Raw genomic sequence first — 22756 nt, forward strand, 5'->3', positions numbered from 1 at the left:
TCTAGTTTTGATCAAGTTAGCACCCATAGAAGTGTAGCTATCCCGACTACATGTTTCAGACAGGATCATACTCAGGGTGGCTAGTGGCTTGCATCGCCATAGCTACCCTTTTATTTTTTAGCACGCTAGCTTGATCAGAATTAGTGCAGCTTTGTCGTCTTGATCTGGAAATTACACCAAAGCTCAAGTGTAGACGTACCTTAGATCCTGATCTGTTGTACACCATGTAAGCTATAGCATCTGTTACCTTGTGCTAGTCACTATGATGTGCCGCTGCCAGTGAGGTAGATCACTCTCTATGTACTTGCATAGGGTCCCTCTCCATAGCATCGGAGCACGTCACAAACAGGAATGAGTTTAACCTCCCAGGAGCCCTGAGATTACAGTTGGACTGCACAGTTAAATAGCACGATTCAGTTTATGGTTCTCTTTCCTCTAAGGTTGCAGCCGTTGATCTTCTGGTACCAGGAACAGGGGAGTTATGTGGCGGCAGTCTGAGAGAGGAGCGACTGCATTTTCTGCAGTCACGCTTAGAGAGGTATGGAGAAACCCTATGGCTGATTACTAGCAGTAGCTTGGGAACAGTCTGGCAAGGGAGTGTGTCAGAGGCCACTGGAGTTTGGTGGGGGAAGGAGTAGATGTACAGACAGTAGAGGATCTGTTATGTTTATTGGCTTTGAAGAATCTGTTAATCAACTATTTATCTACTAAGCAAAATATGGCTGTATCTCAAATGATGACTTGCTTCTGGGGTAAATATACCAAGTGCCTCTTTGTATCATCTCACCACAGAAAAATGTTGCATGCTACTCAGAGAGGACCTTGCCTATCACATGGGCTCCAAGGAAGCTATCGGTAATTGTTAGGGCTGTCAAGCGATTAAAAATATTAATCGTGCTGTTAAACAATAATTGAATACCATTTATTTCAATATTTTGGCTGTTTTCTACATTTTCAAATATATTGATTTAAATTACAACACAGAATACAAAGTGTACGGTGCTCACTTTATATTTAGTTTTGATTGCAAGTATTTGCACTGTAAAAAAAACAAAAGAAATAGCATTTTTCAGTTCACCTTATACAAGTACTGTAGTGCAATCTCTTTATCATGAAAGTTGAACTTACAAATGTAGAATTATGTAAAAAACAAACAAACTGAATTTAAAAATAAAACAATGTAAAATTTTAGAGCCTGCAACTCCACTCAGTCTTACTTCTTGTTCAGCCAGTCAGTCAGACAAATAAGCTTATTTACATTTGCAGGAGAGAATGCTGCCCGCTTCTTGTTTACAATGTCTCCTGAAAGTGTGAACAGACATTCTCATGGTACTGTTGTAGCTGGTGTCACAAGATATTTACGTGCCAGATGCACTAAGATTCATATGTCCCTTCATGCTTCAGCAACCATTCCAGGAGACATGTGTTCATTGATAACAATCCAAAGCAGTGTGGACCGACGCATGTTCGTTTTCATTATTTGAGTGAGATGCCACTAGCAGAAGATTGATTTTTCTTTTTTGGTGGTTTGGGTTCTGTAGTTTCCGCATCAGACTGTTGCTCTTTTAAGATTTCTGAAAGCATGCTTCACACCTTATCCCTCTCAGATTTTGGAAGGCACTTCAGATTCTTAAACCTTGAGTTGAGTGCTGTAGCCATCTTTAGAAATCTCACATTGGTACCTTCTTTGCATTCTGTGAAATCTGCGGTGAAAGTGTTCTTAAAATGAACCACATGTACTGGGTCATCATCCGAGACTGCTATAACATGAAATATATGGCAGAATGCAGGTAACACAGAGAAGGGGACATACCATTCTTCCGCAAGGAGTTCAGTCACATATTTAATTAAAAGTATTTTTTTAACAAGCGTCATCAGCATGCAAGCACATCCTCTGGAATGGTGGCTGAAGCATGAAGGGGCATACGAATGTTTAGCATATGCCACATAAATACCTTGCAATGCTGGCTACAAAAGTGCCATGCAAATTCCTGTTCTCACTTTCTGGTGACATTATAAATAAGAAGTGGGCAGCATTATCTCCTGTAAATGTAAACAAATTTGTTTGTCTTAGCTATTGACTGAACAAGAAGTGGGACTGAGTGGACTTGTAGGCTCTAAAGTTTTACATTGTTTTGTTTTTGAGTGCAGTTACACAACAAGAAGAAATCTACATTTGTAAATGCACTTTCACAACAAAGAAATTGCACTGCAGTCAGTACTTGTGAGGTGAATTGAAAAATACAGTACTATTTTTTATCATTTTAACAGTGCAAATATTTGTAATAAATAATATACACTTTGATTTCAATTACAACACAGAATACAATATATATGAAAATGTAGAAAAACATCCAAAATATTTAATAAATTTCAATTGGTATTCTATTGTTTAATGGTGCAATTAAAACTGTGATTAATCGTGATTACTCTTTTTGAGTTAATCTCATGAGTTAACTGCGATTAATCGACAGCCGTAGTAATTGTGTCTGGCACCTGGACTCCCTCCTTAGGCCTTGTCCCCACTCACCAACATGGTAATTCACCACCAGTAGTAGCTGAGCTGGAAGCTGTAGTGTAGACAGGGCGTGGGTCTCTTTGTTACAGTGTTGTCTAACCCTAAGGAACCACACTGCAGTGAATTACAGCTATGAACTTTGCTAGTGTAGATGCAGCCTCAGTGCTGATGTTTCAGAAAGTGTTGTTGTGCACTAAGAGACATTGATAAGCTAATTGGGAAGTGAAAACCATGTTAGTTTGTCACAGATTTCTGCTCTTTGACTCCATCCCAACCCAATCCCTTGGCCTGTAGCAGTCTGTGTGATTTCAAGGTGCTTTGAAGTCAGCCTGAAGCAGTGCTGTCTCCAATTATCAACGCTGCCACTGAGGCTGCAGTCCTGTGATTCTGCAGGGGGAAAGTCCTCTTCACGAGGTTAAGCTCAGATCCTCTCTCCATTTCAGTGGATCCTTTGCAGACCTCAGCCCTGCTCCTTTGGGATAGACACGTACATACAGGAGACCTTTTTGGAGGGTGATGAAATCCCAGTGTAGCATTAGTTACGCTTGGCAAATGCATTTAATACTTAGAGCAGTCACCTATTCAGCTGAAACATGTCTAGTTAATGAAGTACAGTGAAGCCCACTTCAGCATAACGAACCTAAGAAGGTCTCTGGCATTCTGTACAGGGTCTGGGTGTGGGGTCTTTCATTTCAGGAGAGATTAAAACCAGAGTTTAATTTGGAAAGCTGAGGAGTAAGAGACCATACAACAGAGGTGTATAAATCAATTAAATGTATGTCTTCAATGGGCTTAAAGTCCAGCTCTGCTCTGAAGAGCAACTATATAAAAATGATATCTTCTTACTCCGCTATCTTTTCCTTTTGAGTATTCAGGGTCAGATCTGCTGGCCTGATCTGCTTAGTAAAGGAATTTTCATTGGTCTTAACTCAAGTTTAGCCCTGAATAGCTATTGTGACAGAGAGTTGGATTTTATAATACAACTGTGTAAAGAAACTATGGCCCTGGTCCTGCAAAGACTTGGGGTACGTCTACACTACGGGATTATTCCAATTTTACATAAACTGGTTTTATAAAATAGATTGTATAAAGTCGAGTGCACGCAGCCACACTAAGCACATTAATTCAGCGGTGTGCGTCCATGGTCCGAGGCTAGCGTCGATTTCCGGAGAGTTGCACTGTGGGTAGCTATTCCATAGCTATCCCATAGTTCCCGCAGTCTCCCCCGCCCCTTAGAATTCTGGGTTGAGAGGCCAGTGGCTGATGGGACAAAAATCATTGTCGCGAGTGGTTCTGGGTAAATGTCCTCAGTCATTCCTTCCTCTGGGAAAGCAATGGCAGACAATCATTTCGCGCCCTTTTTCCCTGGATTGCCCTGGCAGACTCCATAGCACGGCAACCATGGAGCCCGTTCAGCTTTTTTTTTTTTTTACAGTCACCATATGTGTACTGGATGCCGCGGACAGAGGCGATACTCCAGTGCTACACAGCAGCATTCATTTGCTTTTGCATGATAGCAGAGATGGTTACCAGTTGTTCTGTACCATCTGCTGCCAGTTGTGGATTGCCACGTACTTTTAGGGGCGAAAGAAAAATGCAGAGCTGTTATTTACCAGGCTGCACGTGGCAATAGACTGTATAGGTAAGGTATGCAAGGAGGGTCTGGGTCACGATGCAAACTGCAGGCACGCACACAACTAAAATTAATTAATTAAAAGTTTTATTGGAGATAGTTACAAGGAGTAGGGGAGCAGCGTATGATTAGCTAATAGGGTTAATGGAAGTTAAAACATACAATGGCTAAAGTATTTACTATTAAACAATATTTATAAACAAAGATGCAGTAAACAATATTTATAAACACAGATGCAGCATTTAGTAATAACCAATACTTATGAATACAAACCAACTCATAACGACCGGCAAACGTAGAAACTCTGCTTAAAACACGTGAGCTGAGAGAGGCTTCGAGGTGATCAGGCTCGGTTACAGTTGTGCACAAGGTACACAGGATTCGTTTTTCTTTCTCCTCTTCTGCCTGCACATGGCAGACCAGCCTAAAATACCCACTATGACATCATAGAAGTGTCATAGGGGACGGGGCCCAAAAACTGTGTGTGTTCGTTTCTGATTAGTACAAGCAAAGTTTACACCAAGTAGGGGAGCAGGTGCCTGAAAGTCTGGCTTCGCCCCCAAAAGGTGAGGAAATGCATATAGTTCAGAATGCCTTTAACACTGACTGACAAAGGAAGAGGCCAGGGCAATACCGGTATGGGCAAGTCTTTTAGGATGCAGACAGGAACTTATCTTAACACCAGTGTAATTTGGCAATGAGATGACGGTTATCTGTCCTTCTGTGCTGTCTGCTGCTATCATGGGTGCCCCTGGCTGAGATCAGCCAGGGGCGCAAAAGCAAAACTGGGAATGACTCCCTGAGTCAATCTCTCCTTTATGGTTTCTAAAAATAGTCAGTCCTGCCTAGAATGTGGGGCAAATGTACCAGAGAAGCAGTGTATCAGAGAGTACAGCTGCTCTGTGTCAGATCCCGCAGAAATGATGAGCTACATGCCATTCACGGGGGTGCCCCTGCAACAACCCCACCCGTTGCTTCCCTTCTCCCCCAACCTTCCTGGGCTACAGTGGCAGTGTCCCCCCCATTTGTGTCATGAAGTAATAAAGAATGCAGGAATAAGAAACACTGAGTTTTTAGTGACATAAAATGAGGGGGAGGCAGCCTCTCGGTGCTATGATAGTCCAGGCAGGACATTAAGCAGTGTGGGGGAGAGGAGCCCAGCATTCCACTGCTATGATAGGCCAGGCAGTACAGAATCTTTTCTTTTCACATGAAAGGGAGGGGGCTGATTGAAGCTCAGCCCCCAGTTGCTATGATGAAGACAGTTACCAGCCGTTCTGTACCATCTACTGGGAATGACCGGGAGTCATTCCAATTTTCACCCAGGTGCCCCCGGCCAGCCTCACCTGAAGCCAGCCAGGAGCACTCACGGGTTGATGAGGAGAACGATTACCAGTCCTACTGCACCGTCTGCCACCTGGGAGGGGAGAGGAGCGGATACTTCTCTTCACTGCTGCAGCATCGCGTCTACCAGCAGCATTCAGTAGACATAGGGTGACACTGAAAGAAGTCAAGAAATGATTTTTCCCTTTTCTTTCACGTGGGAGGGAGGGAGTAAATTGACGAGCTATTCCCTGAACCACGCCGGACAATGTGTTTGAACCTACAGGCACTGGGAGCTCAGCCAAGAATGCAAATACTTTTCGGAGACTGCTGGGGACTGTGCGATAGCTGGAGTCCTCAATATCCCCTCCCTCCCTCCATGAGCGTCCATTTGAGTCTCTGACTTCCCGTTACGCTTGTCACGCAGCATTGTGTAGCCTGTAGATTTTTTTTTCAAACGCTTTGGCATTTTGTCTTCTGTAACGGAGCTTTGATAGAACAGATTTGTCTCCCCATACAGCAGTCAGATTCAGTATCTCCCGTACGGTCCATGCTGGAGCTCTTTTTGGATTTGGGACTGCATTGCCACCCGTGCTGATCAGAGCTCCACGCTGGGCAAACAGGAAATGAAAATCAAAATTTCACAGGGCTTTTCCTGTTTACCTGGCCACTGCATCCGAGCTGAGATTGCTGTCCAGAGCGGTCACAGTGGTGCACTGTGGGATACCGCCCAGAGGCCAATACCGTCGATTTGCGGCCACACTAACCCTAATCCGATATGGTAATACCGATTTTAGCGCTACTCCTCTCGTCGGGGAGGAGTACAGAAACCGATTTAAAGAGCCCTTTTTATCGATATAAAGGGCCTCATAGTGTGGACGGGTACAGCGTTAAATCGGTTTAACGCTGCTAAAATCGGTTTAAACGCGTAGTGTAGACCAGGCCTTGCACATGTGCTTAACTTCATTCACATGAGTATCCCAGTTGAAGTCAACAGGACGATTCATATGTGTAAAGTTAAGTGTGTGTGCAAGTCTTTTCAGGATTGGGGTCTTACTGCATTAGAATTGGTACCATACAATTAAGAAGAGCATTGAAAATCTGTGCAACACCACTCAAAAAGTACTACTTGGCATTTCAGAAACCTCTGCTATTGATTATGCTTCTTTCCTCTCTTACCCTTTTTGTATTAATTAGTAATATTCTCCCTTTTCTTACTCTGTGTATTTCCATGCACGAAACTGTTAACACATCACACAGCTGATACGGATCTGCTCTGCTGATTTACTGACAAGAGTTTGTTTATTCCACAGATTAGGACTTGCAGATGCCTACCAATGGTAAGACTATATATAGCTTGGTCTACAAACAGTATCTGTTCTCTTACTACTGTTACAGAAGAAGCCTTTTCATTGGGGCCTTCAGTGAGCTGCCGCCAGTCACAATGAAGGGGCCATCTCATCTGAACACAGTTTAACTACACTACTTAAACTTTATCCTCCCACTTGTTTAGTTGCAGCTGGAGTTGCATCTTTCATTCCTTTCATTATTGCACAAAATGGATTAACTTGCTGCTTATCAACAATTTTTAATATTAAATCCTTAAACTGTATGCAAAACCCAGAAAGTTACTGAAAAATCCCGCGTGCTGTTGCATGAGAGAAATGGGGCGCAAAAACCACAAGCGATTTTTGATCTTTAGTGGCAGCATGAACAACAACACTTGCAATTGGCAGGGTAATGAGGCCAAAACACCTTCCCAACAGAGTAGTTGAAGTAGTTACAATCGTCCCCCATAAGAAATAGAATAGAACAGTCCTTAAATTTAATAAGGGAAAATAGACTCCTTGAGTTTTCTCCTATTAAAGTGACTGTCCAGACTCTGTGTCCCTTTTGAAAAATTATGAATTATTTGTATTATCATAATAATTCTTAGGATGTATCTGTTAATCATCTGGTAGAGGAGTGATGTTGCAAAGTGTTCCAAACGTAGGAGAGTTGATCAAAAAGTGCTTGAGTAGCTAGAATAGCCATTAGGGAGGAGAATGCTTTTTAAACTGATAACTTGGATTAAGAGGCTGTAATGAATGGAGGATTCCCTCCTGCATCCTGAAACTTCTTGGGAATAGCACAGCACAAGGTACCATAAGCCTCTACATCAGCAGTGTGTAGGCAGGGCAAATGAAACGTCTTCCCATCTTTCATGTATTTGTAGGCCAGAAGGACCATTATGATGAGCTAGTTTGACTTACTGCTTAGCACAAGACATAGAATTTCACCCAGTAATTTCGGTGTCAAGTCCGTAAATTCTGTTGGAACTATGGCGTATCGTGGAGGAGTTCACTCACCGCAAGAGCACCTCCTAGTGGCCAGGCGTAGCATAGTGGTTCTGTTCACTGAGTGCTGCCTCCTGATGGTCGCTCCAGTGGTGCCGTTATCTCTTTCACCATCATTCTGCCCTTCAGCTGGATCATGATTTAGTCCATTCCTTCTGGGGTAATTATGTCCCAATTCAAAGGGACAAAAATTCTCTATCCTTCCCCAAATCAATTGTCAGTACACTCTTTGCCCCCCTCCCGTGCTCTGCAGAGTTCATCCTCACTCTGTCATAGAGAGCTGCTTTCTCTGGAGGCCCAGCTCCTCCCAAACCACTGCCACTCAGGACTTCTGCCCTGGAGCCTGTCTTCTCCCAGGCCTGCTTTAGAAGGTCTTTCTCCCCAGCTGCCCTCTCCCTTCAGAAACAGTCTCAGAGTCCTAGCTCCTTCCTGTAGGGCCCTCTATTGATCCTTTCTCTTAGTCTGGGCCTTCTTCCATTGCCAGCTTTCCTAGCCTTGCCCTCTCTTCCAAAGTTCTTATCCAGACCTGCCCTTCTCTTAGGGCCTGCTGCCCAGGGGTGCTCCCTTCCCCTGCAATCCAGCTTTCCTTCCCAGCCTTCCCCTCATCTAGCTAGAATCCCAGGGCTTATGCCTCACTGCCTCTGTTGCCAGAGAGTGACTGTAGACTCTCTCTCTCTCTCTCTGTCCATGGTGAAGCAGACTTAGCTGAATAGTCTATAGCCACCAACTATAATTGCTAAATACTCAGACATTTATGTCCTTTCACTATGCCCTGTGTCCATCAGCTGCCTTTCTGTTATGACCCCATTTTCGTGATATTTCTCTAAGTAACATAATCTGACTTCTGTTATCTAAATCTGAGGAGGGCAAACTATGGCCTGTGGGCCAGATCGGGCTCGTCAGGGCTTTCAGTCCAGCCCGTGGGATTGCCAGCCCCGTGACACAGTAGGGCTAAGGCAGGCTCCCTGCCTACCCTGCCTCTGCGATGCTCCTGGAAGCAACCAGCACCATGTCCCTGCGGTGAGGGGCAGAGGGCTCTGTGCACTGCCTTCACTTGCAGGCACCGCCCCCTGCAACACCCATTGGCCAGGAATGAGGAACTGCGGCCAATGGGAGCTTTCGGGGTGGTACTCACAGGCGAGGGTAGCACATGGAGCCGCCTGCCCCACTACACCCCCAGGAGCCACTGCCAGACATGCTGGCCACTTCCGAGAGCGGCACGGGGGCAGGGCAGGCAGGGAGCCTGCCTTCGCCCCACTATGTGCCGCTGCCACCCCAGAGCCGCTCAAGGTAAGCAGCGCCGGGCCAGAGCCTGTACCCTGAACCCCTCCTGCACCCCCCACCCCACCCCCTGCCCTGAGCCCCCTCCCGCACTCCACACCCCTAACCCTGAGCTCCGTCGCACCCCTCCTGCCCCCCAACCCCCTGCCCTGAGCCCCTTCCTGCACACTGCATCCCCTCCTGCACCCCAGTCCCTTGACCTGAGCCCCCTCCCACACTCCGCACCCCTAACCCTGAGCTCCGTCGCACCTCGCACTCCTCCTGCACCCCAACCCCCTGCCCGAGTCCCTTCCTGCACACCGCACCCCCTCCTGCACCCCTACCCCTTGCCCTGAGCCCCTTCTTGCACACCGCACCCACTCCCACACTCCCTCCCGCACCCCAACCCCCTGCTCCAGCCCTAAATTCATGGCCCTGCATACTGTTTCTCCACCCAGATGTGGCTCTCGGGCCAAAATGTTTGCCCACGCCTGCCTTAAGCCGTTTAAATTCTTCAACAAGCTTTTCCCTTTTCTTTTTCAAAGCCCTGACATACCCATAAAAGGTGATCAGTTTCTTTCTTCTACCCTACAGCATGCACATAGTCCATCTCTGGGTTTATTTTTTCAAAAGATTTTTGTTTAAATCACAGTGACCTGTCGGTACTCTAAACAAAATCACTTCATTCTTCCTATCCAGGCCCTGAAATATGTCTTTATCCTCAACTCCAGGGCACAGTTCAAAATATCTTTCACCTCTTTTTTCGTTGATCCAAAGATTTTGCCGCCATTTGTTGAAATTTTTCTGCACTAGGCTTTAGAATTCCCGTTTACTCATAGTATTTCTATGTCCATCCTTCCATTTCTTACAGAGCTTTCAGCTGCTTTGTCCCACCATTTCAGTCCCTTTTTGTGCACTGGAATTCAGGCTAATGCTGCATGTTTCCCCATCAGTCCAGATTCTGTCACTAGAAATATAAGTCAATTGATTAAATCTCTTCTGCATTCAGAGAGACCCTTTCTTATTGCCATAAGGCCTGAGACTGAGTCTGGAAAAATGACCGCCACTGCTGAGCATCAGCCCCTTTCTGCTACAGACCATCTCTCTCTATACTAACCAGCTTGCTCCTTCCCAGCAGGTCTCATGATGAGTTAAGCCTGGCTCCTCGTCCAGGTGCAACCTGGTATTGTTAATCGGCCTCTCAGGCCCTCATTAGCCCCTCCAGGGCCCATGTGGGATACATCTTTTGGAGACATCCACTCATGACTTAGATTGCGAGTGAGGGAGAATCCTCCACGTCCATAGGTCAGAATGGAGGCAGAGAGCAGCTCATCTGCACGGCACATGTTGTCAGAAAGCTGCCACAGACTCAGGACATGGAGGGTGCTCAAGTCCAACAGCTGCAGCCAGTCTCTGCTTCCTTATTGCACCCGTAGAGCTGAGAATGGTGATTGAGGCAAATCATAGGGATACAAGAGCTGTCATAGCACATCAGCTGATTGATCCTATTAGGCTGCTCTCAGAAGTGCGGGGTGCTTCCTAGGAATGTGGCACCTAGTTTAATTGCTCAAAGCTGTAGTGTGCCTGGAGAGTGCTGGGTGACTTCTTACTATTCCCTATAGGAGGTCAGCTTAAGCCCTACAGCGTTCAACCTGATTGGGCATGAATAGGGTCCTGCTGGTTGGCTGGATTTGAAACACTAACTCTATGAAGATCCATGTGGGGAGATTGTGGCAGGCTATTTTTGTAATGGCAGGGAGGCTATCACCATTAGTAGGAAGGCTGTGCCATATCTTTCTAACTTTCATGGGGAAAGCACAAGGAGTCATTGTCAACAGCCTGTCTGTGTGGGTGCATGGGGTTTCCATCATGTTCTGGAGGCACTTTCTATTCTGTGCCCACAATCCACCCTCCCACCAACCATACCTCCCATCAGGGAAGATTTGCCCTCCGGACACAGCATAGGGAGCAGTTAACACTGTCGTAACACTCGCGGCTCTGCAGAGGGATAGCTTCTGGTTTGGTACCTGGATTCCGCAGGGCCTGGTGCACTGGAAATGCCTAGATAGGAGTGCATAAAAGTGCTCCTAAACCCTGATCTCTAGCATCTGCCCAATGAGCGGGTAGTTAGTGAGCTGATCTGCTTCATTGTATCCGCTCCTAATTATCCATCAGTATTACGGCGGGATCAGTGGCGAATCTTGCTCTTTTTACATTTTAATGATTTGAATTTAGTCTCCAAATTCGACACAATAGCTCCTTGGAGGATAATTGAAATGTCTATATGATTTTTAAAATAAAATATTGACTAACGTTTGCACAGGAAATGCTTTAAAATGCTTCTTTTCTGAGATCCTGCATAGAACAGAGTATCTTTGTTTGCCTCTTCCTCTCACTGATCATTGTGGGACCTCGGAAATCATAATCTGACCACTCCTCAGTGTGTTATTTAAGGAGTGGCTTGCCTCTAATGCACCCATTGTACCACTGGGAGAGGGGAGTGGAAGGAGAAAATCAGTGATCTGAAACAGACAGTGTTCCCAGTCCCATCGTTTATTCAGCTGACGAGTGGGCTTTGATTAGAAAATACAGTAAAATTTCTGAACCCATTTTGATCTCTTTCAGTTGCATACATTGTGTGTGTGTTGTAGGTTTTCCTTTGACTGATATTGGAGAGGGTCGTTCAGCATTGGTTTGTGCAGTTAATTGAGATTCTTTCCGCTGTCCTTTCTGTCACGCTGTAACTAGCAAGGAACGCAGTTGCCTCATTTTAATGCTACTGGTTATTTGGGTATAAACATCAGAGGGGCAGAGTGGTCCAATTTCTAGGACACTGGACTCCAGGGGGAATCAGGAGATCTGAGTTTTCTGGCTCTGTCGTGTCTTTGTTTCCCCTGCTACCCTTTGTCTGTCTTGCCTGTTTAGATTGTAAACTTGTTGGGGCAAGGACTCTCTCACTATGTATTTGTAAAGCACCTAGCACAATGGGGGCCTTTAGATGCTACCATAATAATAATAATAATTAATAATAATAGGGATACGTTGTCCACGAGCTGCTAGTTCTTTTACCATGTCCACCCATACTGCACATAGCAACCCACATGTTCTCTAGATATTGGACTCACTTCCTCATTCTGACTTTCATTGTGGACATAAATGTTGAAAGTAGCTTCACGCTTGTCCTTTTGGCATCTCTGCCTAGGGATCTGGATTTCCCAGCATTCGCTCAGTGGGATAGTGATAGAATAGATGGGTACATGTGATCTGCTCTTTGGAGGTGGAGGGTGTTCTGTCCCATTAGAATTCATTCCCTTTTTAATTGGAGGAGGGCTAGCCAAGCTGGGCCCCTCCGTGTTGTAATATTCTCCTCTGAGCTTCAGTGGCAAGTATGATCTTTCTGTCAATATGCTGAGTAGGGTAGAGGTGACCCTCTGTGGCAACAGAAGAAGGAAAGAACGTAATGCCATTAGAAGTAAAAATTACCTAGGGCCATAGCATTTTAGCTACTTCCTCTCTTTGTGACCCACTGCCTCCTCACTCCCACTCCCCTTCTTTATTATACACTGGAGAGCAGGGCAGCAAAGGTGACCTGAGATACAGCACTGCTCACTGGCAGCGGGTGAGCTTCATCTGTTCTAGCATTTCCAACCGATGGATAATAGCAGCATTGATAGGCCGCATCTCCTCTTTGAGCCACAATGCAAATGTTCAGCTCTCAATCCCCTTCTGAGGTGGAGAAATCGTGTCTTCCCCGTTTCATGGATGGGGGTGCCCAGAGAGGGGAAATTACCCGCCCATAATTGCATGCAGCAAGTCAGTGTCAGAACTGACCTACTGAAATCAAGGAGAGTTTTTCCATTGACTTCAAGGAGTGCAGATTCAAGCCTTTTGTCTTTGGTTCACAGAGCTAAAGTTTTGACCCAACTGCCTCTCCAACACAGCATGTCCTGTGTGGAACAGAGGCAGACATTATACCTACCATCAATACATAGCAATAGAGCCTGGATATTAACTGAAATATTCAGTTACAGATATATAAGGCCAAAAGTGGACCACGACTTTGATCATCCAGTCTGGCCTCCTGGACATGTATTTCACCCTGTAGGGTCCTGAACAGCATAGGAAACTGAAAAGAACTTTGAGATGCAAAACTGAGGTTGTTTGAGGTCAGCATTGATCAACCCAATGATCCATGGCCTTCTCCAATGGGAAGAAAATCAGTTTCTCCCCAGCTCTGAGCAAAATCTTTTTCTTTCTGCTCTCATCCCTCATGGGAGGGTTGGATCAGTCAACAAAGCAAGATTTCTTTGGGATTGTTGTAATTTCACTAGAACTCTTCACTTTTACAAAACATTTCCCCACCTTGAATGTTCAGGTGCATGGGGTGCCCAGACACCTCTCTTCTTTCAGGCTCACTTCTTTAACCAGCAGAGGGCAAGGAGATTTCAGTGTAATGAGGGGATTAAAAGGAGTGGGTTATGTTGTTTGGGAGGGAGACAGAAAAGGTAGAAATACATCCAACCATGAATGGTAGTGAAGAGGGTGCTCCTTTTTGCCTTGCCCTGTAATATAGCAACAGAGCATGTGACAAAGATAAAAGGACACGTTTGAAATGGATGAAAGGAAATGTTTTTTTAACTTAGTATATAATGAACTCCTGGAATTCACCACCCTGAGATGTTATTGCAGTACATAGTTTAACAAGATTCAAAGGTTACACAGGCTATCAACTCTCCAGCTGCAGGGCATAAACTGATTGCCAGCTGGGGTCATGGAAAAATGTTTCCCTTTATGGAATTACATTGTGCAATCATCCAGGTGCAGGGGGAGGGGTTCGCTTGCCTCTTAAGCATCATGTGTGAGCCACAGCAAGAGGCCACATGCTGGGCTAGTCCGTGGCTATTTCGTGGTGGAAAGTGTGCAGCTTGTTGAATAAAGAGCTCCTCAAGGAGCATTTTCCAGCATAAAGGAAATTTTCTATGCACCTGCCACAACCTGCTTTTTCTCTTGCCAGTGAAGTATTAAAAATGTCTCAACTCTACCACTGGTGATGCGCTGATGGGGAAAGAGCTACTCCTGTAGCAGTCATCAGAAATGGGTTAAGTGTCTGATCCAAAGCCCATTGAAGGCAGTGGGAGCTTTCCGTTAACTTTAATGGACTCTAGGTTATCACCGAGGTCTGAATGCATAGGTTAGCCTAGTGCAGGTGTGAGCAGCCATGTTGCAAAGCCGTACCCAAACCCAAGTTGCTCGTGTGTGTGTGTGTGTGTGTGTGTGTGTGTGTGTGTGTGTGTGTGTGTGTTGCTGCGGCGGCTTCTGGGGATATGTTCCAGGGTTGTTTGTGCTGTAGTGCACTGAGCCACTGGATGATTCTTTCCTAGTGAATTGTGGGAGAACCTGCCTGTCCTTCTGGGCACATAGGGGGGAATTGTGGGAAGGCATTGGACATCTGCCAGCATTTCGGTGCTTTAGCCTGCGTCCTCACTGCAAAGTGGGTCTGTTAACAGCCCGAGCGAAAACTCTAACCTGTATCCCGTGCTGGGCCAGCTAGCCTGGGTTTAAAACATCATCAACCCCAGATGTGAGAGGGTTCTGTGTGTGGGTGGGAGAGGAGGGGAACGAGGGGCAACACCTGAGGAGGTGCCCAATTTAGCTCTACGGTGAAGACATACCTTTAATGCCAAGCCCTATTAGGCAACGGAATAGTGTGCCAGGGCACGTTTTGAAAACCCCATCACTTAGCACATTTAAAACTGGACTTGATGGAAAATTAAAGAATCCCTGCAGGGCAAAATTCAGCATCAGCAGGGGAAGGACTACATGAGCTAATTAGATGTGTTCCATCTCTAACTACAGATACTTTTGATGTTGCAAGAGTCTGGGTCAAGCAAAGTAGTTAAGATGAAGGAAAAACTCAAAATGGAAAGAACCACTTTCATTATCTCAGCATAACCATGTTGTGAATGTAACTATTAAAATTGCAGGTATCTAGATCTTCGGCAGTTTGGATCGGCCCCTCATGGAGGCTTCGGAATGGGGTTTGAGCGCTACCTGCAGTGCATCTTGGGAGTGGACAATATCAAAGACGTTATTCCTTTCCCGAGGTTTCCTCACTCCTGTCTTTTGTAGCTCCTTGGCTGACTCACATGGACCAGTCTGCGCTGGAGTGTTTGTATGTATAATGTGTCTGCATATGACTGCTTGTGATGATATTGGGGAAAGATGGAGAGAATTTTTGTACCAAATAATCCTGTGGTAAATTTAATGGAGGGAGTTCGGTGTGAGACTTTTCTTGGGAGATTTTAGACCCTACCATTTCTTAGTATTATTTATATAGCACTTTAAATCTTCAAAGCACTTCAGGTGCATTAATGAATCTTACTTAACTAAAGGGTTAAAATCCTCATGGGAGGAACAAAAGTTAGGACTATAATGAATAAGCATTGTTGAGAGCTGATATTTTTTAATGCAAGATGTTAATAAGGGGGTGTGACCCAAGCACAGGACTGGGAGTCAGGAGTGCTGTGAGGCTTCATTACATGTCTGTACAGTGCTTTGAAGATTGAGTGTGGTAGAACTGCTCGGCGTTACCATCACTGTGACACATTTGCTTTTAAGAAATGGCTATTGTAAAGAGAGAGTCTCCTCCCCTGAATTAAAAGCACGTACACGTTGAGGTTGGAAAGTAGATCCTAATCAGCTGAACCTTGCCAGGAAAAATGTCTCTTATATTGTAACTGCTGGTGTGAGGGAGTTGATGGCAGTTGATTTTGTGAATCAATAAAGATGCATATTTGGCTTCTTCCCTCATGGTTTGTTTTTCAGTCATTAAATTTTGGTATTCATCATAATGGTGATTCCTTCAACCTGTTCAGCAACTGAATCCTTTACCTTACACCAGACGCAGAGCTCTGTAAGAGGTAATCTATGCAGACTGTCTTAAAGAGAACACAAATTCATGGGAAGAAAGAAATGTTCGGTTAAGTGGAAGTTGCTCTGATTCTCTGAAGCCAATATGTACTTCCTCATTTTTCTTGAGAAATGATTTCACGTTCAACTGGCCAAGCAGATATATCTGCGTTTGTAAAACACCCTGCAACCAATACACACTCCCAGTCATTGTATATCAGGTAACTATGACTCTCTTCACTGCAGGATTTGATACAATCTTTGATAGATTTATCCCCCTAACACTCCTACTAGGTAGAGAAGAATATATCCCCATTGTACAGATGGGAACTCTATGTAGATGAAGTGACTTGTCCAAGGTCGCACAGGAAAACTGTGGTTGAGTTGGTACTTAAACCCAGGCTTCCTGAGTTGCAGTCCAGTGGCCCTGTCCACAGCACTATCCTTTTTACCTTCCACATATTGTCATAATCCTGAACTCTGAGCTCTCTGGGGCAGGGTCTTTCTCTCATTTTTATAGTGCCTATCATAGCATATCAGGGTTGAAAGGGACCTCAGGAGGTCATCTAGTCCAACCCCCTGCTCAGAGCAGGATCAATCCCCAGACAGATTTTTGCCCCTGATCCGTAAATGGCTCTCTCAAGGACTCAACTCACAACCCTGGGTTTAGCAGGCCAATGCTCAAACCACTGAGCTATCCCTCCCCGCATCTGTCACGACACATCCTAAGCACTGCTGTAGAATAAATAATATATACAGAAAATGACTCAGAAAAATAAGGTTATTTTTAATGACTACCGTGTAAATAGCTGTATGGAGAGTGCCCCTCGATGTATCACACACATTGAGAAGTCTCTCTTGTATCTACATTCTTTTCAAGTTCCCCATCTCATTTGATTAAACAAGTGTTTACTGGGCATTAGTTGGTATACAGCTCCCAGTGTACTCCAGGGAATTATCCCTCTACATTTAGGGCCTGATTCAAAGATTCCCATTGACATCAGTAGGCTTTGGGCCAGATCCTAATTTTGTAATTGCCCCTTGGTTAGCTGCAAGATGTGGAAAAACTCTTGTGGTCAGACAGCTCCATGCTTGCAACATTACTAAGTAACCTCCAGAAGTATATGGTATCCTTGCCAAAGTTATCAGTAACTTAAACTCGCAAAATGGCCATAGTGCCACAGCTGCAATCAGTAGAGGCATTTCAACTAGTTCCCCAGCACTGAGATTGTTTGTTATTATTTAACATTTATTGGGCTGCCATAGGTGACAAGAATGAAGAGGGGGAGTCGACAGCTCAAGAAGCAGGCAGATCTGAATGCCAGGCCAGGCTAAATGGAGAAGGGCCTTAAAGGCAAAGGTAAAGAGTTTACAGTTGATGCAGTGGAAGACACCAAGAAAGGGGTGATGTCAGCAGCCTGACAAGCCAGGAACAATGATCCTGGCAGCATTGTTTTGAATGGGCTTAAAGGGGGCAGTGTGGTTAATACTAAGGCCAAAGAGGAGGAGATCACAATAGCATAAGATATTGATGGCCTGAGCCAAGAGTGTTGACAGTCTGACAAACAGAAAAGGTCAAATCTTTGAAATATTATGTATGTAGAAGCAGCAAAATTTGGACATATGTTGAGAGAGCCAGGTCAAAGTTGATGCCTGTATTAAGGGCCTGAAGGCTGGTGAGTGGTGTCCATGGTGATGGCGAAACCAGGGAGAGGGGAAGACTTGAGATGAAGCAGGAGATTGATTGATAGATTTTGTGGCCAGAAGGAACCATTAGATCATCTAGTCCGACCTCCTGCATAACACAGGCCAGTTCAATCCAATTACCCCTGTATCAAGCCCAATAACTTGTGTTTGGCTAAAGCATATCATCCAGAAAGGCATCTACTCTTCATCTGAAAACTTCAAGAGATTGAGAATCCACCACTTCTCTTGGCAGTTGGTTTCAATGATTAAGCGCCCTTATTGTTAATTTTTTTTCCCCCTTATTTTTCATTTGGTTTTGTCTGGCTTTGGTTCTTGTTTTGCCTTTTTCCACCAGAGAACAAGTTCGAAAGCTCAGTTGACCTTGAGGGCAATCTATCTCTCTGTGAAAGCTGTTGAAGAGGGAGGGACATTACCTGGATTGAGGCCTACATGCTGGTGCTGTCTGAGGGTATGTCTACACTTACCTCCGAAGCGATGGATCCAGCAGGGGTCGATTTATTGCATCTAGTGAAGACACGATAAATCAACTACTGAGCGCTCTCCTGTTGACTCTAGTACTCCACTGGAGCGATAAGCGTACGTGGAGTCGATGGGGGAGCGTTAGCAGTCGATCTACCGCAGTGAAGACACTGCAGTAAGTAGCTCTAAGTACGTCAACTTCAGCTACGCTATTTTTGTAGCTGAAGTTGTGTAACTTAGGCTGACTTAGCTTGTGCCCCTCCCTCCACCCAAGTGTAGACCAGGCCTGAGGCGAGTATTGTAACAGGCAGTCCTGCACATTCAAAAGTTCCTGTGAGAAGTGCACTGCCCGTTAGTCCTCCTGGAACCTACTCCCTTACAGTCAGATTTCCCGGTATCTGGTGAGTATGGGAGTCGTTTCCCTTCCAAGCCTGGCATTCTTAGCCTCATGCCATGTGTACGTAATGCTAGCAGGTATTGCCAAGGAATGTGAGTTGTTTTTCCCTGGGATTTCCATTTGGTATGTCATGTATTTCCCTTAAATTTTATCTTAGAATTAAAGGAAGTTTATTTAGAGGTTTGGGGAGGCTGTTCCTGTTGGCTGTTTAGTCAGTGAAGCATGCCAGGAATCTTGCTGGGTCTTCATTTAGAATCTCTCTTCATTTGCTGGTTTCAGCAAAATAAAGACTTTCACTTTTGCAAGTAAGATCCTCTTGATTATTTACGCCTAGCAATCAGTTCTTGATGTAAACATGTACTAAGGAAAGTGAAACTGGGGGCTGTTGAATGCAGTGAAGAAATTGGCTCTCATATCTGGGTCTCCAGCCCAGACACTGCATGCAACCACAAACCACAAAGTCAGTCAGCGAGCCACCTGGGGTTCAATTCCTGCAAAGCCATCGCTGCCACGTCTCAGGTTTGTCAGCAATCCAGCGGCCTGAGATTAGACTCAATGCGTTTAATAAACTGGGTTAGTTGTCCACAAAAACTGCTTGCATGGAAACTAGCACCGAATTGTGGGAGAGGAATTTTGAAGCTATGCAAATAACAATAATAAAAATAATGCTATCAATTCTGAACACTGATGTACTGAAACTCTTGCGGCCAAGAGCTTCTCCATAGGAATATTGAACATCGGGAGAGTCCACGAAGGCTACAAACATGAGGATACTGTGTTTCTTCCAAACTATCCAGAGAAGAGAGACTTTTAGATTCAGTTTTAACTTTTAAAAAATAAAAAAATATTTTTGCTTCCTCACCTCTAAACATTACAGGGGACTAGTAATCAGCCTGGGAGCTGGGGCCCATCTATCATAAAGATTACCTTCTCCCATTTATTATTATTTAGTATTTGTATAATGGTAGGGCCTAGCTGCTTCAGTTGTGGACCAGGATCTCACTGTGCTAGGTGCTGTACAAGCATAGGACAAAAAAGACAGCCATGTCCCCCAAATACCGACAATCTCCCAGTGCAAAACTGCCACAGTTACCATTGGCAGGAGCACCTGCACTAGCGCCCCACTAGCATATAGGGCAGCTGGCAGGGGAGACAGGTTTGGAAACTTGGCCCATAATAGCTGTAGTTGATAGGCCATTGGGGGCCCATTAGTTTTCCCCAGGAGTGAGTGGCTAGCAAAGCTCTGATCAGAGATGTTAAATATGGGTTTGGCTGTGGGCTAGTAATAGGTGCTGGTGGGGGTGGGGTACAGAAGTGATCTGTTCCATGGGGGTTTGAGAATTGTCATGCGCAAAGGACAGATGCTTCTTTTTAATGGATGGTTGTGAGGTCTAAATAAATAATAAATGATGTTTCTGTGCCATTAAAACCCAATAACATTGGTTATTGCTGTGGTCTCTGCCTGCCCTGTAGACCAAAAGAGAATTACAGTAGAACCTCAGGGTTACAAACATCTTGGGAATGGAGGTTGTTCATAACTTTGAAATGTTTGTAACTATGAACAAAATGGTATGGTGGTTCTCTTAGAAATTTACAACTGAACCTTGGTTTAACTCAGTTTTGAAACTTTTTACTATGCAGAAGAAAAATGCTTATTGTAACCATCTTAATTTAAATGCAAGCACACAGTTTCCTTACCTTGTCAAATCTTCTTTTAAACTTTCCCTTTATTTTTATCGTAGTTTGCATTTAACACAGTACTGTATTTGCTTTCTTTTTCTTCTTCTTTTTGTCTCTGCTGCTGCCTGATTGCATACTTCCAGATCCAAATGAGGTGTGTGGTTGACTGGTCAGTCCCTAACTCTGAGGTTCAACAGTACAAAATGAGACTGGAGGGGAAAAGGGAGAAATCTTATATAAAGACTGGCAGTCCTAATTTCCCAGCTCTTTCCAAAGCTATGGGGGCCACAAGAGATTGTTGCTTCTCAAGGCTGAACTTATTGTTTTATTTCATCGCTCCTTGCAAAGCTGCCCCTTTCAAAGGATCATCAGGTTTGATTTTATGGTCCCGCTGGGAGAAAGGTATGTTTAATTCCACAGAAGAGTTCTGTACCAGTTGTTTCAGAAGCAGGCTAGACATGAGTCTGAGCAGGAGTTCAGATACTGTTTTGTGGTTGCTACTCAAAGTATTATTATAGTATTACAGTCGTGCCCAGATTGTGACGTTGCACTCCATAATGTTTTATGGAAATATGTTTATGAGTGAATATGATGTAACTGGAATATGCTTTATGCAAAAGGTCTCTCCTAAGGTATCATTACAAAGGTTATAACCTACTGAATATATTCCTCCTATTTGTATGCATGTATCATTCTTGTATCTGAAACTAGAAATGTGAAGTAAAACTCTGAGGTCCTATGTAATTACGCAAAGTGTGGGCCATTAATGGTGGTTTAGAATCTTGATGGCTCCCATTGACTAGGACAATTGGGTGTAGATGGTTTATTTACCTGCAAACCTTCCTGTGTATGTGCAGTCCAGCCCTGGACGAGTGGAGGCTGGAGTCTCACAGGACGTGTGAACATGTCACCTGATATTGGAATCCATCTTAAACTTAGTGCTTTTCCTTGTAGAAGGAGGGGTGGGGACCGAGAGAGAGAGAGAGGATTCCCACCTTGTGCCAAAGCTATAAAAGGGGGTGGAACAGGACAAAGGGGGTGCCAATCATGAGAACACCCCTGCTTTCCACCTGAGATGTCTTCCGGATCTAACAGAGACTGTACCGGGGAAAGGATTGGGCTCAGACTAGGAAGGAGTGTAGTCTGTGAAAGAAGCTTAATGGAACATCTCCGAGGGTGAAATTTTACCTGTAATCAGTTTCTGAATGTATTAGGCTTAGACTTGTGAGTTTTTGCTTTATTTTGCTTGGTGACTTACTTTGTTCTGTCTGTTATTACTTGCAACCACTTAAATCCTACCTTTTATACTAATAAAATCACATTTGTTTATTAATTAACCTAGAGTAAGTGATTAATACCTGGGGGAGCAAACAGCTGTGCATATCTCTCTATCAGTGTTATGGAGGGCGGACAATTTGAGTTTACCCTGTAGAAACTTTATACAGAGTAAAATGAATTTGTTTGGGCTTGGATCCCATTGGGTGTCCGGGTTCTGGAGATATGAAACCTGATGAGCAGTTTTTGGTTAAAGTCTGCAGCTTTGGGGGCATGGACCAGACCCGGGTCTGTGTTGCAGCAGGCTAGTGTGTCTGGTTCAACAAGGCAGGGTTCCGGAGTCCTAAACTGGCAGGGAAAACAGGCTCAGACTTAATCTCAGCACATCGGATGACAGTCTCAAGGGTTTCTCTGTGACTGAACCCGTCACAGCAGGCTAGACATGGGTCTGAGCAGGAGGTCAGATACTGTTTTGTGGTTAAAAGAACAGGAGTGCTTGTGGCACCTTAGAGAATAACAAATTTATTTGAGCAAAAGCTTTCATGGGCTACAGCCCATTTCATCGGATTGTGGTTGCTACTCAAAGTATTTTTATAGTTATTTGTATTACAGTCGTGACTAGATGTCCTATCAGCAATTAGGGCTGCATCGTGCTAGACGTTGTACTAGCACATAGTAAGGAGACATTCCTTGCGCACATAGAGCTTGCAGTCAAACTAGGCAAGGCAGACAAAGAGTAGTAGAAGGGCAAGATTAGGTGTCTTTCCAAAAGACGTGCTGTAGCTCCACCGGAAGTTATGGACTTGAGGCAGAAATTGCTGGGTGAATTTCCATCTCTGTGCTGTGCAGGGGGTCAGATTAGATGAGCATAATGGTCCCTTCAAACTTTAAAATCTTTAAGTATTATTGTCCCCGTTATATAGTTGGGGAACTGAGACACACAGAGACTAAGCACCTTGCCCAAGGAGGTGTAGGAAATCTGTGGCATAGCCAGGAATTGAGCCAAAACCAGCTGATTCCAAGCCCCGTGTCCTGTCCACAAGATCATCCCTCTCCATTTACCTTTAGTTTGATTCTTCCACTAGGAGCAGTGCTGAATGTTTGTAACTGATCTGGTTTAAAATGTGTATTCTCTTATTATAATTTCTTGAGAGCTCTTCTGGTTTCAATAAGAATGTGGTAATATGTTTAATAACTTCTTATTAATCTTACAATTAAATTTTGTTTAGAATAATTGCTGCAAAGAAAATAAAGAGTAA

General features: G+C 44.5%; 1 protein-coding gene across 1 annotated transcript in view; it reads left to right on the top strand.

The window, feature by feature from the left end:
• NARS2 (asparaginyl-tRNA synthetase 2, mitochondrial) overlaps positions 1-15875 on the top strand; it is a 79410-nt gene extending 63535 nt beyond the window's left edge. Inside the window, exons 12-14 of the mRNA XM_050941819.1 lie at positions 441-538; positions 6788-6814; positions 15055-15875. Coding sequence (XP_050797776.1) covers positions 441-538; positions 6788-6814; positions 15055-15199 — 270 coding nt within the window. The 3' untranslated portion in view covers positions 15200-15875. The remainder of the gene's footprint in view (positions 1-440; positions 539-6787; positions 6815-15054) is intronic.
• The last annotated feature ends 6881 nt before the right edge of the window (positions 15876-22756 follow it).

Source organism: Gopherus flavomarginatus, chromosome 1 (genome assembly GCF_025201925.1).
Source record: "Gopherus flavomarginatus isolate rGopFla2 chromosome 1, rGopFla2.mat.asm, whole genome shotgun sequence".
In the NCBI taxonomy this organism is placed as follows: Eukaryota; Metazoa; Chordata; order Testudines; family Testudinidae; genus Gopherus; species Gopherus flavomarginatus.